At 39.1% G+C, this 19,075-nt stretch overlaps 1 protein-coding gene across 4 annotated transcripts in view; it reads left to right on the top strand.

Annotated features, from left to right (window-relative positions):
* The window catches only part of ATP8A1 (ATPase phospholipid transporting 8A1), a 123,021-nt gene that overhangs the window by 89,949 nt on the left and 13,997 nt on the right, over positions 1–19,075 (top strand). For all 4 annotated transcript variants that reach the window (XM_072124949.1, XM_072124968.1, XM_072124941.1 and 1 more), the window contains 7 exons: positions 1,359–1,423; positions 4,985–5,157; positions 6,330–6,513; positions 6,882–6,992; positions 13,241–13,315; positions 13,404–13,526; positions 18,692–18,770. In XM_072124949.1, the coding sequence (XP_071981050.1) occupies positions 1,359–1,423; positions 4,985–5,157; positions 6,330–6,513; positions 6,882–6,992; positions 13,241–13,315; positions 13,404–13,526; positions 18,692–18,770 (810 nt within the window). The remainder of the gene's footprint in view (positions 1–1,358; positions 1,424–4,984; positions 5,158–6,329; positions 6,514–6,881; positions 6,993–13,240; positions 13,316–13,403; positions 13,527–18,691; positions 18,771–19,075) is intronic.

Genomic DNA, 19,075 nt, shown 5'->3' on the forward strand with positions numbered 1-19,075 from the left:
GGCACTTTGCATTTAAATAAGTGAGTATGGTTGTAATTTGGGCACTCGGTCTCTAAAAGGTTCGCCGTCACTGCCCTACTCTCATCAGTGACTGTCCTGTCCTATAAATATCTTATTTCTGCCCTTTTGTTGTAAGGATATATTGGAAAGATGCCTTATGTATCCTTTAACCGAGGACAGCAGCATATTATGCTGTATGCTCAGAATTGGGCTACATCTTTCTGTTCAGCCACTCCCTCATGAAAACAGAGGGTGGGGCCAACACTGTCAAAAGCAGGTGATTTGCTGTTGTTGATGTTTAAGGTATTTCCTTATATTTACTTAACCCCCATAGTATATGTTCAGCGGAGGCTGGGGATGGATTCCATGTAGTGGCATCCAATCCCCTTTGCCTTTTAACGACCTCAGCAGAACACGAAGACTGATCCTTGTAGGTTCCTGCAATGGTTCTCTGCACAGGTACGTCTCTATACAATGAGGCACATGAGACTTCCTTACAGAAAATGAATTAATTTAATGGAGAAAATGAGACAAGATTGTTATGTAAGTGCAGTAATATGTAGAGTAAAACAATACAGGCAGTCCTGGGTTACGTACAAGATACGTTCCGTAGGTTTCTTATTAATTTTAATTTGTATATAAGTCGGAACTGTATATTTTATAATTGCAGCTCCAGACACACTTTTTTTGGTCTCATGATAATCCAACATTTTTAAAACCGGATCGTCCCAAAGAACCAGGATTAACAATAAAGCTTCATTACAGACACCAGTGATAACTGTTAGAGCTGTTTATTGTAGTCTAGGACTAAAGTACAATAAATTACTAATATCCAGTGGTCCGTTTGTATCTAGGCGTCGGGTGTTCTTAAGAAGGAGACCGCCTGTACATAATCTTTAGCTGAATGATGGGACATGATGGCCTCTGAGTCCTTTAGATGCCATTGGTGTCCTTTATGTGACTCTTCTGGCATTGCATCATGGTTTCCTTTTATTAATAGAAACCATGACTCCCATGTGAACAGAATCTTACAAATCCTTAAATTACAGCTCTTTTATGTCTGCTAATATGGAACCATTAAAAAAAAAAAAACTTTACAGCCTAAAATTTATAGCACTTGTGTTTTATTGTATGCATTTTTTTTTTACATTGCGACCTAACGAAATTGAACTCGATGATGGTTGCTGATATTTTATGTGATTATTATAGACTAGTAAAATGCACGATTCTTAACTTATTACCCCAAAGACATTACCTAATGCTGCTTTTAATGAATTCCAGGGATTTCTGAAGACCTATGTAAAGTATTTCTAGTATAAATTGGCCACTTACACTCTACTTTTTGTCCCTTTTAACAGGACATTCGTGCCGACTTCTGACCAAGAATATGGGCCTAATTGTTATAAATGAAGGATCGCTTGATGTAAGTATAATTCGGCATGATTGAATATAGTGTTTTTGTTGTATCCAGTACAGCTTGTTGGGCTCCTGGAGATGAATTAAGCGATGAGACCTCATTATGTCAAACTTGGCCTCTGTTTTTGGGATCTGTGGCTTCATTATGTGGTTCTGATAAAGGCACGCATCCAGTATGTTCATTGTTTGCCAGATCCTTCTGGAGGTGCATGTGTTGTACTTTGATTTTTTTTTTTTTTTTTTTTAATTTTTATGCAATTTTAGGATGGATTATTCTGAGATTGTAAGACGCCTGATACTAGACTACTACATTTATAGAGGTCATTAGCCATGGACGAGAATTGATGGGAAGAGCTTTGGAGGACTTGGCTTGTCTGTGCAATAAGCGGTTTCAAATGGGATTGTGTAATATTTTATTTCATCTGCGGGGGCACTGCAGGGAGTCTGTACACTTCATATGTGGATTACATAGGCAAGTTATAATCCCGTATGAGAACTTTTACCTGCACCCACTCATCTCTGACTGGTTAACCTAATGTGTTTGTGGGTAAACCTAAATCCTGTCAAATGCCAGGTGTCAGGATCGGGCATGATGAAATCAAACATGCCTGATCCTTCTTTTCTCCTATGTTCTGGCAACTGGTTATTACTCTAAGATGCATATTCACAATTAATATAATTGAGCTGTAGTGCAGATTTCTCATTCCAGCCCATTTTAGGGTGTGTTCACATGTTCAGTTTTTCAGATGCAGTTTTTGATGTCCAAACCAGGAGTAGAGTGAAAAAAATAGGAGTAGCATCTTTCAGTGATATGTTCTCACCCATTAGGATCCACACCTGCTTTTGGTTTCAAAAACTGCATCTGAAAAACTGAACGTGTGAACGCACCCTTAGAGGACGGAAGTAAAAATTGAAGCCAAGTGTGTCAGATATTCCATGCCTATCCCACATGCATAGTAAGCCAAGTGGGAATAATCCGCTGCCGGCCTGACAACTATCCAAGATAAATGGTCGTCTTTTGATGCATTTCCAGGCTGCTGGGCTATGACCATCTTTTGCAATCGTCCATTGTCTGGATATTTTTTCACCTGTTATCTTTTTATTGACCTGATGCATAGTAAAGGCTCACATGGCTATGGCAGGTCAGCTGACTGATTCCAGTATGGACCGGGAAAAAAGTGAATGCATCTCATAAGCCATAAATGCTATATTCATACAAAGCAAGTTAGAAAACGTATTAACCACTTCTTGCCACTCTGCTGCCTATTCACCATGTTACATGGTCTAGAGAGAACACAGTTTACACCAAGATCTTCATCAATATTCCAATTGGCCCCCTGCTGGCGCCGGCCCTGCCTATATGTTACAGGTTTAGGAATGCAGTTACAGTATATAATTGTGTGGTTAATAGTTTGTAACAATCAAAGTACACCTCCTCCAACACGCAATATAGCGGAGAGATACAACTCCTGAGCCCATTATTCAGCCATACAGGTGTTTGCACTCCACCTTGACCAAATGAGGGCAAATTTCTGTGGGCACTTAGTGTGTTCCTGTGTTTATCCTCTGGTCTGGTGGAGCAAATATTCCAAAGATTCTCTGTGGGGAGGTTTCAAGGGCAGCAGAGTCAGAACTGATTATGGTAAAGGCTTGTTACCCAACACACACACATCTCTCATAACATTCAGAGTAACACTACACAGACCTGTAGAGAAATGAGAAAGCAATGTGTTTGGTATTTCCCCACATTCCATGAAGCAAAACATAGCAGCTACTCCTAAAGTTACTACTCCTTAACTCTTAACCAGTGGCGAAACGTCACGTTTTGAGCCGCAATAAAAATGACCTTGTTGCTGTGCTTTAATATATTTTCTCTTGATTTCATAATTAAAGGAATATTCTCATCTGGGAAATCACAAATTATTTAATTCATCTGCCATATACATACACTTCAATTGGATGTTATTTTAAAAAACAATGTACATGTGTGAAGATAATTTCCCATAAATGTAATCCTGTGGTCCTTGGTGGACAGTTGTCCTTGGATACGACCACCACTGCTGGGGAGATTTCATATTTTTTGCAATATCTGGGTGTTTCTCATGTCCCACAGTTGTCCTATGGTAATGACCACTGAATACAGGTGGTTAGGCAGGACTTAATAGTGCATGTGGTCACCGCTATTAGGGTGCAGGGGCAGTCCTATCCAAGAACGGCTATCTCGTTTCTAAGGGACAACATCGCTACATTTATGGGAAATTGCCATATGGGTGCATATTAACCTCCAACTGAGGAAATGTATATTTATAGCAGATAAATAAAATTAAATATGAATTCCCAGATGGGAATATCCATTTAATCAGCCACCTTCAAATAGCTGTGTGATTTTAGAAGATTTGAATCACTATTATAAAGAGATTAAAAATTCATAATGATGGCTGGTATTAAAGGGGTTCTCCACTTTTGGCAACAAACCCTTTTAACAAGTAATAGTTGTTTGTCACAGCAAGTAGTAGTAATGTTGTTTTGTGGGGCTATTACAGGACTTGAGAGGAGATGTCCTAATTTTTGAGAAATCTGTTCTTGCTAAATGTATATTTTAATGTCTCAATTCTCCAATAAATTTTCTTGGAACTCTGCACTAAAAATATGAGTAAATTGCCGATACTAGTAGAATTAGTACGGCACAACACATAAGTTACTGGAAATGTGGGTTGAAAACTATAACACCTATAAATTTTTAGTCCAAAGCCCAAGGTTGTCTCATGAAACCACAATTGGGTCGTGGCCAGGCAGACAAGAAGGACTCTAGTATTATGCTGTCCATATGACCGTTCACCGTGTAATGATGGACTGATTGACTCTATGAGAATGAGAGATGATCTATATTTCTTTTATATTGGCTAAAAGTAGTAGGCCTAAGTTTTGGACCTTCTCTATACGATGTCCGTCTACGGGCGGTCCCCTACTTAAGAACACCCAAGCTAAAGACTGACCCCTCTGAGCACTGTGACCTCTGGTGAAGATCTCTGAATGCTTTACTATAGTCCCAGGCTGCAATGATCAGCTGTAAGGAGTCTGTAATGAAGCTTTATTGATAATCCTTGGTCCCATTATAGCAAAAATTTTTGAAACTACAATTGTCACTGGGGCAAAAAATTTTTTTTATCTGGATCTACACTTATAAAATATACACTTTCGACTTGCATACAAATTCAACTTAAGAACAAACCTATGAAACCTATCTTGTGCCTAACCCGGGGACTGCATGCATAGAATTCTAGCAGAGCATTGATGTCATAAATCTACTTGCCTGTTTATTGCTATACCTCTGCAGTATTCAGTCGATTGAATTTTCATTGGCCCAAGCAAACAAAGCTGATGTGCTGTTTTTAGGTGTCCTCTACGCCCGCACCATGCCCCGAAGGTTACAACCATTGGGGGGAGTTGGGTGTTAGATGTTGGGGAAGAGAAGAAAGACATGGTTTAGAAGGACCCCTTTAAAGCAACCCCTGTTCTACTGCGTGGTCTAAAATGTTTTTTTTGTTTTTAACTATTTCTCTTGTAGACGACTCGTGAAGTTTTAAGCCATCACTGTAGTAATCTTGGAGACGCGCTGAGGAAGGAGAACGACTTTGCTTTAATCATTGATGGCAAATCCCTGAAGTACGCGCTGACATTTGGCGTGAGACAGACTTTCCTCGACCTCGCTCTGTCCTGTAAAGCCGTGATTTGTTGCAGGTAACGACACTTTTTGTTCTCTGTCCCTTATTTCTCAAATTTCTCTTTATTTTTGTAAAATTGTAAACATTTTGTAAAAATTTATCTATACATCATTATTTTTTAATTCTTTTTGCCCGATATACATCACCTCCATGTAAGCCGCACATGCCATGAGCCTTGTGTTTGCCATGGGATTCAGACTTTGCTTAATCTATACAAATACCGAACATTGACTTTATTTTGGCTAGCCCTGTATACGTTTCACTGCCGCCACCTGAGATTCTAAGTTTCTTCTATTAGTCATTGTTTTTCTTTCCAATGTGTGAATTGTTATTTATAGATTTATTTGGAATTCTTTCTGAAATTAATGGTTCAGGTGTCAAATCTATTAGTCTTCACCCTAAAGAACCCCTGGAGGCTGGGAAGGTTGTCAATGGAAAAAATAGGCTGTACTTGCCTTCACTAGTGATGTCACTGTTCTTGCTTTGAGAGGCTCCTGATTGGTCAAAGCAATTACGTGGCCATCAACGTGTCCAGCCAGAGGTGTAAACAATAACAAGCAAAAATAGGAGTTCCGAAATTTGCCAAGCATGATTATTGTGCTATTTTTCTTTTGGAAACTCTTAGGGTGGTGACACACATGGCGTTGGGGAAAAAAGCATGCATTTTTGACCAGTTTGAATTAAGATAATTGGTCAAACCTGTCAAAAACACATGCGGTTTTTAATGCATGTATTTTTTTACGATATGAAAACGCAATAACTTAAAACGGCCTCAAAACGCCACGTGTCACCACACTTAGTGAGAGCTGCAGTCGAATGGATTCTCTATGCACCGAGTCAGGTTCATTTTGTAGATTCAGGTCCAGTTCACACCTGCATTTTAGAAGAGCCACATAAACTATAAACCGAAGGGGAATGGTAGGTCTTTAATCCACCTTTTAGTACCCGTAAACTTCGATGCATCTGACGCCATCTTTCATTACACTTGTTATTTATAATGGAGAAAAAGATGCAATTAATAACGGACATGTAATGAGACCTGTCACTAGCAGGAGTAAACTTATACTTTATAGATCTAGATTGTAAAATACATGAAAATTAAAAAAAAAAAAAAAAAAAGCTAAATCAACTTTTTTTTTATCGGACATGAGTTTTTTTTGCTAATAATATGTTTTGATTTATATACAGGGTGTCCCCTCTTCAAAAATCAGAAGTTGTAGATATGGTTAAAAAACAAGTAAAGGTCATCACTTTGGCCATTGGCGATGGAGCGAATGACGTCAGTATGATCCAGACTGCGCATGTTGGCGTTGGGATTAGCGGCAATGAAGGATTACAAGCAGCCAACTCCTCGGACTACTCCATAGCACAGGTAGTGACTTTTACACTTTTATTGGTGTTCTGTTTTTTTTTGGCAATTTTTTAATTAAGTATTCCGTATAGGTTTAATATAATACTTCAGACAGTCTGTAAGACGCTGCATTTACTTGTTTGTGAGTGCCGCACAATAGTCCCAATGACTGGGTCCGCTGCCAAATATGCAAGTAATGTAGTACGTGTCGGGCCATTTCTCCTGGTCCATTAACTCCTAAGTCTTTAGTGTTTGGGATGCATAGATTATAAGCTCTATAAAACATCATTGTTACCAGCCATTCATTCCGTTTTTCTATTCCCTCTCCTATTTTGTGAATTAGTAGTTAATTTTTATTTAATTCTTCTGGGGGGTTTTTTTTCTTGCAGTTTCAATATCTGAAAAACTTATTGCTGGTCCATGGTGCTTGGAATTACAACAGAGTGGCCAAGTGTATTTTATACTGTTTCTACAAGAATATTGTGCTTTATATCATCGAGGTGAGTGGAGATAAACAGTTAAGCAGTATTTTATTAATACCACCTACTGCCTTAGTGCCCCGGGTACTGCTTGTGCCGCTTTGGGTACCCGTTGTTTTGCTGATGGGCAACCAGTTTTGATTTATTGGTCTAATTATACATCTTATTCTGTAATAGTGCCAGTTGCATTGTTAAGATGTCAAACTTCTGGTTCAATGTTTAGGCAGACACGGCAGGGATGCATTTACACTGCTTTTGACACTTATTCCTATCCTATATCGTCTCTTTCAGCATCATAGTACTCTAACACTACTCATTTAGTCTTACAGCATAACGAAACCTTTTGAAGCTATTTTTTATTTCAGAAATTAATACAGCAGATTCTAATAGTAAGCTTTGTAACTTCCATTATGATGTAAATCAACTTTATAGAAACCGCTGAATAAAATATCGTGTGTGCGTTTGTATGGGAATTGCTCATACAGTCCTCCAGGTCATTTACCAAATGATCTTTCTGGCTGTCAGATGTTAATGATTTCTCACTGTCTTATTAGAGCCATAAAGAAAACAGATTTCATGTAATTCCGAGGTATTTTGATGATTTCCCCTCTTAGTAGTTTTTTTGCCAAGTAAAACAAGTTGTGCAGATGTTGACAAGGCCGAGGCTAGGAGAGAGGAGGCAGAGCGCCCATCCGGGGCAGACAGGCGGCTGTGCTGCGGCGTGGAAGCAGCAACTTACCAAGTATTTGTAAGCTGCTACTTAATATGCAGAAATGCTGCATCAGGAGAGCGGCTGCGGGGGCAGGTCCGCTACGCCCCTCTAGTGTCTCGCAAATACCATCTGAAGAGACGCTCAGTGCTCATATTGACTGGCAGCTTGTAAAAAAAAAAAAAAAAAAAAAAGCATTAATGAAGAAAAAAAAAGAATGGTGTCCCAATAATGGCATTGGGCCACATGTGCTTCTATCAAATCTATGCTTCCTCTGTCTGTATGGAGATTTGGTAGGTAGAGAAATAATCGGTGTATGACTGCAGGAGGAGGCTGCTATTGGTTTGGGGAGAGAGGTTACGGAATAAGGAAATGTGCCATCAAAATCAAACAAGATACACCAGGGACATTACTCATCGATCCAGGCACAGTGACTTTGGTAATATTCGTATATTTGTTATCCATGGCCTCCCTCCTTCTAAATCAACTTTTAGAATTATTGTAATGAGCCTGAGGGGCTGTGGACATGTTATTAGAGGCTGTTGCACTCCCCCCCTCCCACTGAGAGATTACAGCTGGCATAGAGAGGCGGAAAGTTCTGAGGGAGGAGACAGTTTAACAGCTTGTGAAGCTACAGCATGGAGGGGCTCTGGAACCCTCGGCCTGCACAACTCTGGTTCATCAGCAAGATTCTAAACATTGGTTTAGAAGGAAGGAGGCCATGGATAACAAATATAAGAAGGAAGGAGGCCATGGATAACAAATATAAGAAGGAAGGAGGCCATGGATAACAAATATAAGAAGACGGAAGGAGGCCATGGATATCAAATATAAGAAGAAGGAAGGAGGCCATGGATAACAAATATAAGAAGAAGGAAGGAGGCCATGGATAACAAATATAAGAAGAAGGAAGGAGGCCATGGATATCAAATATAAGAAGAAGGAAGGAGGCCATGGATATCAAATATAAGAAGAAGGAAGGAGGCCATGGATATCAAATATAAGAAGAAGGAAGGAGGCCATGGATATCAAATATAAGAAGAAGGAAGGAGGCCATGGATATCAAATATAAGAAGAAGGAAGGAGGCCATGGATATCAAATATAAGAAGAAGGAAGGAGGCCATGGATATCAAATATAAGAAGAAGGAAGGAGGCCATGGATATCAAATATAAGAAGAAGGAAGGAGGCCATGGATATCAAATATAAGAAGAAGGAAGGAGGCCATGGATATCAAATATAAGAAGAAGGAAGGAGGCCATGGATATCAAATATAAGAAGAAGGAAGGAGGCCATGGATATCAAATATAAGAAGAAGGAAGGAGGCCATGGATATCAAATATAAGAAGAAGGAAGGAGGCCATGGATATCAAATATAAGAAGAAGGAAGGAGGCCATGGATATCAAATATAAGAAGAAGGAAGGAGGCCATGGATATCAAATATAAGAAGAAGGAAGGAGGCCATGGATATCAAATATAAGAAGAAGGAAGGAGGCCATGGATATCAAATATAAGAAGAAGGAAGGAGGCCATGGATATCAAATATAAGAAGAAGGAAGGAGGCCATGGATATCAAATATAAGAAGAAGGAAGGAGGCCATGGATATCAAATATAAGAAGAAGGAAGGAGGCCATGGATATCAAATATAAGAAGAAGGAAGGAGGCCATGGATAACAAATATAAGAAGAAGGAAGGAGGCCATGGATAACAAATACAGGCGGTCCCCTACTTAAGGACACCCGACTTACAGACAACCCATAGTTACAGACGGACCCTTCTGCCCACTGTGACCTCTGGTGAAGCTCTCTGGATGCTTTACTATAGTCCCAGACTGCAATGATCAGCTATAAGGTGTCTGTAATTAAGCTTTATTGATAATCCTTGGTCCAATTACGGCTAAAATTTTGAAACTCCAATTGTCACTGGGACAAAAGAAAAAATTTGTCGAGAACTACAATTATAAAATATACAGTTTCGACTTACATACAAATTCAACTTAAGAACAAACCTCCAGACCCTATCTTGTATGTAACCCGGGGACTGCCTGTATAAGAAGAAGGAAGGAGGCCATGGATATCAAATATAAGAAGAAGGAAGGAGGCCATGGATAACAAATATAAGAAGAAGGAAGGAGGCCATGGATAACAAATATAAGAAAGAGGAAGGAGGTCATGGATAACAAATATAAGAAAGAGGAAGGAGGCCATGGATAACAAATATAAGAAGAAGGAAGGAGGCCATGGATAACAAATATAAGAAAGAGGAAGGAGGCCATGGATAACAAATATAAGAAAGAGGAAGGAGGCCATGGATAACAAATATAAGAAGAAGGAAGGAGGCCATGGATATCAAATATAAGAAGAAGGAAGGAGGCCATGGATAACAAATATAAGAAGAAGGAAGGAGGCCATGGATAACAAATACAGGCGGTCCCCTACTTAAGGACACCCGACTTACAGACAACCCATAGTTACAGACGGACCCTTCTGCCCACTGTGACCTCTGGTGAAGCTCTCTGGATGCTTTACTATAGTCCCAGACTGCAATGATCAGCTATAAGGTGTCTGTAATTAAGCTTTATTGATAATCCTTGGTCCAATTACGGCTAAAATTTTGAAACTCCAATTGTCACTGGGACAAAAGAAAAAATTTGTCGAGAACTACAATTATAAAATATACAGTTTCGACTTACATACAAATTCAACTTAAGAACAAACCTCCAGACCCTATCTTGTATGTAACCCGGGGACTGCCTGTATAAGAAGAAGGAAGGAGGCCATGGATATCAAATATAAGAAGAAGGAAGGAGGCCATGGATAACAAATATAAGAAGAAGGAAGGAGGCCATGGATAACAAATATAAGAAAGAGGAAGGAGGTCATGGATAACAAATATAAGAAAGAGGAAGGAGGCCATGGATAACAAATATAAGAAGAAGGAAGGAGGCCATGGATAACAAATATAAGAAAGAGGAAGGAGGCCATGGATAACAAATATAAGAAAGAGGAAGGAGGCCATGGATAACAAATATAAGAAGAAGGAAGGAGGCCATGGATATCAAATATAAGAAGAAGGAAGGAGGCCATGGATAACAAATATTAGAAGATTACCACAGTCACCGTGTCGGGATCTATGAGTAAGTGTCCCAGGTTTATCATGATGGATTTTGATAGTAGATTTCCTTAAAGTTACATCTGATTTTTGGCAGATTTCCACATAGCAGGGAGGGCCGAGGGGAGGGGTTGGGGGGGAGACACGGTAACCTGCATTCTTTCAGCTATTAATAAGGGAAGCCAAGCAGATGGTAACTTTTGTTGCATAGAAGTAAATGAGAAACTGAATACTTTCTGTTCGCCTTCCATTTTAATTTCCTTTGCACTCCCCCAAATCGGAGAGTGTGAGGCTACATTTACATGAACGTATGCTGGGCGGGCATATGTGCGGCGCGCTGGAGAGGAGGAGGGGTGACACCCTCCCCTCTCCATAGGGATGCAGGAGAAAGATAGTACTTGTCCTATCTTTTCTCCTGTGTACGGAACGGTACTGTGCCACACGTGGGTGGCACCATATCTCTCTGTGCGGCCATAGTTCGTGTGAATTTCACCACAAGTGTGAACCAAGACTTGATGTTTTTACCAGTTTTTCTTTTTGTATGTTATTATTTTTATGTCCATGTCAAATAATTACACTTGGCTTGTTTGTAGTATGTAACCATGAAGACTTGAAAGCACCCATTCTTTGTGTTTCTCTTCTATATATGTGTAGTATACAGAGAGTATATTGGCACAAGTTCTGCAGCTACATCTCTGAGGGTTGTAAATACCACAATGTTGAATATAGTCTTCTCATTTATTGTTACTGTTTTAGTGTTTTTTGTTTGTTTTCTGTGTTCAAATACAGATTTTTTTTCCATCTCCCTGTATGTAGCAATTTGTTTTTGCATTTTTTATTTAAAAAAAAATTCTCTATTGGGAAGAGAAAAAAAAAGCTGGTGGCAGTGAAAGAGGTGTTTTGTGCTCAGCCGCTATTCTCCAGGAAGCCAGCTTGGGTATATATTGATAAATGGTGAATTTGTAGCAATTCATGCTTCCATAATGTGGCTAAATGAAGCGTTCACTGTGACAAAGCCCAGGACATTGTTTATAAAATTCATTTGTACGCCGTGTCATGCACTTTTTGTATCCGCACTGGGGAAGTTCTCCCCCCTCTGTTTTTTTCTTTAATCCTTTCCTTGCTGGCCAGGATCTGACTCACTGGGTCAGTTGTATAACGTGAATTAGTAGCAGTAATTTACCAAACACCAATTTATGTCTAAGGACAAGTATCGCTGATGATTCACTTTAATCGACAATTACAGGTCTAAATGTACAGGAGACTTTCTGCTAAATAACCAAATAGATGCAGTTCTGCAGACTAAACAAAGAGGACGTGTTATACGGACGTATTTCGGATTTAATTCTTTGTCTTCAATGTATTACTTTTCTTCTGTTATTCCTCCTAGAAAGTAAAGAACAAACTGCCAACTGGGTGTGTCCACCTTTGTAGAAGAGGTCTTTCCCATCAGTGCTGACATGTACATGTCCCATACCCCTAATTTGTCAAAAGAATATCCCTCATTTGTCAAAAGAAATATATATATTTTAATACGTTAAGAAGAACACATCGATGCTAATATTATTAGCGGTTTACTTTTTATTTTTTTTTTGTGCATGTCCAATGGGAAAACTTTCAATTTATTTTAAGGAAATCTACCATCAAAATCTATAATAAACCAGGCTCTTATATTTGTTATCCATGGCCTCATAAAATCAACAAACCAATATATAGTTCTTGTGAACCAGAAGGACTCTGGGGGTGTTACCAGAGCCCCTCCATGCTGCAGGCTATTACACTGTGCAGGAGGACGGATCGAGGAAAGGGGAGAAGTGCTAAGTGAGCAGAAGGCTGGGTGACTGTGTGTAACACCCTGTGAGGCTACAGAATGGAGGGGCTTTGGTAACACGCCTCAGAGAACTTGTGGCTCCTAAGCATAATTCTGAAAGTTGATCCTATACTGAATGGCCCCTTCAACTAGAAGGTTTGTGTCCCCTCTATGGTAGGAATAGGATGCCTTAATTTCTCTTTTTATTTTTTTATTTGATTTAAAGGGAACCTGTCAGTAGTTTGGGGGGGGCTCTAAAGCACCTGCATGTCTATTATCAAAGGTCCCAAACTTTTTTTTTTTTTAACCTTACAACTTACCATAACTCATTTCCTTAAATCCAGGAGGGGAAAGTTTAAGTATTCTCCCTTAGACCTCTCTGCATACAAGGTCTCCGTACATGTTCAGAACATCAGTCGCAGGCTTCCCTTGGCTTTACTTGTGTGCAATGTGGATGAAATTGGGACTCAAGTCATTGGACCAAGCAACCTGATGAAGGAATCTCACTGTTCCTAAAAAAAAAAAAAAAAAGTTATCCTTATAAAAGCCATTTTTTTACACAACCTTTTGCCTTTTTGATTGGTGGTAGATCTCAATCTTCTTCATTTTGGTGTTAATGTTAGATTTTTATATTTTAGATTTGGTTTGCCTTCATGAATGGGTTCTCTGGACAAATCCTCTTTGAACGCTGGTGCATTGGTCTGTACAACGTGGTAGGTATTAACCCTTGTGCAGTGACATTTGTTGGATGATGATGGTATCTAAGCTCTTCTTAAGCCGAGTTGTGTTACTTTCCTGTAGATGTTCACAGCACTTCCTCCTCTCACCCTTGGAATATTTGAAAGATCCTGTCGCAAAGAGAACATGTTAAAGTACCCCGAGCTCTACAAGACGTCGCAGAAGGCTCTAGACTTTAATACAAAAGTAAGTGCAGGTCCGGTGAGACTTATCTAACTAATAAGAAGGTCCATTATGGACCCTGGAATGTCATGGGGTCAATTGGAATTAATAATATGGTTTGACGTGCCAGACTCTAGAGCTACCAGTATGTTAATAACCAGAACAGACACTGAACAAGTGAGGACCGGTTTCTCTGCGGTTCAATTTGTCATAATACATATAGAGTATCTGAGACGTTCCATTAATGTAAATGAGCAGACCCAGGTGTGTTATCTTGTACATCGCTGTCCTTACTGAACCCCACGTTCCTTTTTAGAATGGAGGCAGATGTCAGAGTCTCGGCTCATCCTGTCATGTGGGATTTGCAGACGCAAGGGATTATTTATCTTCATTAAATGTAATGGTTTTACAGCTCACCTGCACATCTCTAGAAATGTGAAATCACATAAAACATTGCAACATATGAAGCCAAAGAATGAACCGTAAAAAGTGCTTTATTTCTTTATAGGGGTTGTACCAAGCTTTATTAAAGGGGTTTTCCACTTCCATTAAATAATTGTTATTGTTTTATTGTTTGTGTGATAAAGTTATACACTTTTCCAGTACACTTTCTGTATTTGTTCTTCACAGTTTTCTAGATTTTTGCTTGCTGTCATGCAACAGGAAGCTTCATGTCTCTGGTCATGTGATGTCACACAGGTGCACGGCTCATTACATCACACAGCTCTGCTTAATATGTTTAATACTAATGAGCCGTGCACCTGTGTGACATCACATGACCAGAGACCGGTTTTCATAGACAGGAAGTAAACAATAAAGCTTCCTTTGCAATGATATCAAGCAGAGATCTAGAAAACTGTGAGGAATTGATACTGAAAGTATGTTGGGGAAAATTGTATAACTTTTCTTCAGGGAGCAGTGTCTGACTGGCCCACCAGAGTACCACAGGGGGACACAAAGTCTTTTTGAATACTGGACACAATAGATAAAGAACTAGATCCTATTAGCATCTAAATTAGGATGTCTATTTCCTAGGGGATGACGAGTGGATCCCAATATAATTTTGTTCAAAACTGGAACTACAAGTCTCAAAAAAAAAAAACAATGGCGCAGGAGAGGCCACCGCTGTGCTGGATATGGCAGCGTTCTTCTCGTGGGGGAATATAGAACAGATTTCTATATTCACCTATAAAAACGTGCAACCTGCATGAAGTCTCAATATTTTGCATGTGAATTAGGGTATTTGTAACCTGTACACATATACCAGAAACCGCACAGATACTTGTTGGTTCCACGGAAAACCAAGTTATTGAAGGATTACACACAAATATGGCAGCAGGTTAGTCCCGGTGGGGGGTCCTAGCAGTGGGCCCTTCAGCCATCATATATCTATCACTTCTAATATGCAGTAAATACAAAGTTCCCCTTATTGTCAATTGCTTTTGGCAGCCAGCAATGTATTATTTATCATCCTGCTGTGTCTGTGCTGGGGATTTGGAGCTGTGTGTTATTAAAAAAATGGAGCCTCTGCCGCTAAAAAGTGATGTTAGGAAGCAAGTGGACACGTCATATAGGATCCATATATGACTCTCCCTGTCATGGTATGGCCAAGGCATCGCTTATATCCAGTGTACAATAGCAAATGAAGCCGTCTGCACGAGGCAAGTGTCACCTGTCCCATTAGATGTCATGCCTTATGTATTTGTCATTATGTGCGCTGATGGATTAGCCACCACTCTGGAGGATGAGGAGAAGCGTGGAGACATGGTGATTACCACGCTCTGCATAGGTTTTATTTTTTTATTAGCGTTATTATTTCTTCCAACAAATGCTATCAACGCATTTCACTTTTGGAACATAAGAAAGGAAATCCCTTCAGTTTAATCTAATGCGGACGGAGGATTTCATGGTCAGAAAGTGAAAGAATCCCCTGTAGAACAATTTACCATGAACACAAATCCTGTACCAAAAAAAAGGAAACGCAAATAAAACACAAAAACAGTCAACACGCCTGATTTCCTGCTGCACTTCTGATGATTCTATTTTTTTATCAATTATATAAAGGGTTACCAGTTTCATGTCATTTTTATTCACTTTTTACTTGTTTTTAATTATTTTTACTTTTTTATTTTACTTTTTTAAGTTGTTTGTATTTTATTTATTTACCTTTTACTTGTTTTTCTTTTTTTCTTTTTATTTATAACTTTTTACATGTTTTTACTTTTATTTATTCACTTTTTACTTGATTTTATCTTCATTTATTCACTTTTTACTAATTTTTCTTTTATTTGCTTTTTATTTTATTAACTTTGTTTTGACTTTTTATTTACTTTTATAATTTCTTGTTTTTATTTTGATTTATACACTTGTTTTCAGTCAATTTTTGCTTGTTTTTAGTCTTTTTTTTTATTTCCATTATTACTTTAGCTTTTTACCTGTTTTTATTTTCTATTTATTTATTTACTAAGCTTTTTCTATACTGATGTTAGAATTTACTTTTTTTTTGTTTGTTTTTGTGAAAGTTTTCTCCAGATAAAAAAAAAAAATAGATATGTTTTTTAGCCTCCTGATGTTACAATAGACCAGAACATCGCACTTCTGAATTTTCTGCCTCGATATTATACTGAAAATATTAAAGTATTATGTTGCTTATCTTGGCATTTGTAACTTACAGTTTTGCAGGGTTACACACTTTCTATGGCCGGGGGATAGAAAAAGAAAGAAAGAGAAAAAGTATTTTATGTGAAAGTGATTTGAGACTAGCAACCTGACAAATGGGGAATAATGCAATTAATCAAATCTACAGCAAACCACCCAGTGATACTCAATGTGTTTTTTCTGGACGAAGTCTTGAAATTTCATATTCCACCTCCTTTTTTTCCACAATCATTATTTGTATTTAATGTGATGCCGACTGAATAGGTTGGGGAATAGATGCATTTCATTTATAGTGCGAGGTATTTGAGATGCTTGTTATGGAAAGAAGGGTGAAAGGTTAAAAAGGCCCCACAGGGGTTACAGGATTAGTATGTGACTGGTGTGGGGAAGAGAATGGGAGCAGAGAAACCAATTTATCTTGCACCCACCTGTGCTGCCTGTCACCGAAAATGTGGAGGTAACGATGCAGTCACCGAGGTGCAGGGAACGTTTACGGCCGCTCGGCCATCTGCCAGTTATGGGGTTAATAGGTGGCAAGCGTTAAATGAGATCAACACCAGCGCACACACTGAATAAAGGAGGACTCGCTCAATCACTAATGAATGGAAGAGGAGCAAAGTGGATTTTTGGGGGGTTTAAATATTAATGAAAAGCCTATGTGGGTGTTTTTCTCAGCAAGGAGCTGACCTACAACATGGTGGCCAGTTTGTGTCAGAGCGGACCCTTAATCATCAGCCATAGAAGATGTTTTTTTGTTTTTTTTTTTTGTTGTTGTTTTTTTTAATGCAATCTTATTTTTCATTTGAAAAAGCGTAACCACTAAATATATTGAACACAATGACAATCTGATCTCACCAATCTACCTCTCATACATTGCTACATTGGTGTTACCAGGTTTTCATTCTATTAAGTGGGGTATGAGGGGTAGACTAGTCCTGCCCTGCTGTGCACAGGGTCACCTGTGCCCTGTTGATAAATTTGTTGAAACCTAAAAATGGCTCCTTCCCAGACTTGGTATTATATTTGGATAGGAAAGCAGTAGAAAACTAGACGTCGAGGTCCCAGACGAGTTTTGAAAAAGTGACATGAGGGGCGGCCGTAAATAGGATATGAATTTGTCCTTTTTTGCACACTGTCACATTATAGATTTTAGTTGCACACCTATGTGTTTCTCTATTATGCCTAACTTAGGCCACTTTCACATGGAGGTTGTAGGGACGTATATCCGGCCGCGGATATGTCCCCATAGACACCCAGCTGGGGTAAGTTGAGCACACTTGTGTGCCACTGTACCATGCGCAGGAAAAAGATCAAGCATGCACACATCTTTTCCTGTTTTTTACAGCGGAGTGCCAAGTCTTGCTATGAAGAGGGGAGGGGTGAGCAGTGCTCCCCAGCACGCGGCTATACGCTTCCCCAGACTATGTGGGCCTTCACATGTTCATGTGGAAGTGGCCTTAGAGGACTTATCCACATTCAGCAAATAATTGGTATTGTTCCATTTTCCATCTGTATGAACTCCTCAGTTTTCTAGATCATCTTGTTTTATAGGAAGCCTCATTTGTTTACTTCCTATGGGTAAATGAAGGTCCCTGGTCATGTGATGTCACACAGGTGCATGGCTCGTTATATCCCTGGTCATGGGATGTCACACAGGTGCACGGCTCGTTAAATCCCTGGTCATGTGATGTCACACGGGTGCACGGCTCGTTATATCCCTGGTCATGTGATGTCACACAGGTGCACTGCTCATTATAACATACAGCTCTGATTATTCTGTGATATAACGATCCACGCACCTGTGTGACATCACATGACCAGAGATCGGTCTTTACCCACGGGATGTAAACAATAAAGCTTTCTACAGAAGGACAGCAAGCAGAGATCTAGTAAACTGAGGAATTGATACAGAAAGTATATTGGAACATTGTATAACTTTCAGCAAATAATTGATATAGTTTGTGCAGTGGAAAGTGGATAAAATAGAAGCTATTATCTTAATTGAGGGCCAGTTCTTCTATTCGTTGAGGTTTCCATTTTGCAGTTTACATTTAAAACCGATGAATTTCCTATTGATTTCAATAGACATGGAAGATGTAATATCTTATACTAGCAAACACCATTACCTTATTTGAGTGGATGGCTATAAGCTAATGAAGAATAGAAACTAACGGAAAGCAAAGTACTAAGTTTTTTTTTTTTAACGGATGCATTAAGGGTTTCTGTTAAAAATAACTGATTCTTTTCTGTTAATGTATCATCCTAGACATCTGTTTAAAATATCATTTAAATTGTGCATCGATCCTGAAACACTTAAAATCGGAAGCTTTTTATTTTTTCCTGTTTCAGAATATTTTTTGTGATTTGCTAGAGGATCACTATTTTCTCCATGTGTTGCCTATTTGCCCACAGATGAAGCGTTTGGGCTGGTGTCCTGACAGTCACACTTCTTGCACATGGATAAAGGAAGGTCGCGGGTCACCAGCTTCTATCTTTACAAATGAATCTCTCTGCTTTCTGTATTCTTCCAGGTTTTTTGGGTTCATTGCCTGAATGGTCTTTTCCATAGTATTATCCTATTCTGGTTCCCACTGACAGCCCTGCAGCATGGTGAGTTACATCAGCTACAAATCCTAGATGGTAACAAGTGTGGTCCTGTCATTTATTGGAGTTTCTTATTTCAGCTAGTATGTCATAGCGGTTCTAGAAAAATTCTAGGGGGCCTCTAAATCAGATTTTCTAATACTGCAGCAAGAGGATTCTGGGTAACCCGAGTTTTTAAGCATTTCTGTTCATTGCTCTTGGCCATACCCCCCTTACAAAGCATTGACTACAGAGCTGTGATACTCCCTCCAGTGACTTATATGGTGACAAGAGAAACGTACTGTGCACCATAGGTCGGTATATTAACAAAC

Source organism: Engystomops pustulosus, chromosome 1 (assembly GCF_040894005.1).
Source record: "Engystomops pustulosus chromosome 1, aEngPut4.maternal, whole genome shotgun sequence".
Classification (NCBI taxonomy): Eukaryota; Metazoa; Chordata; class Amphibia; order Anura; family Leptodactylidae; genus Engystomops; species Engystomops pustulosus.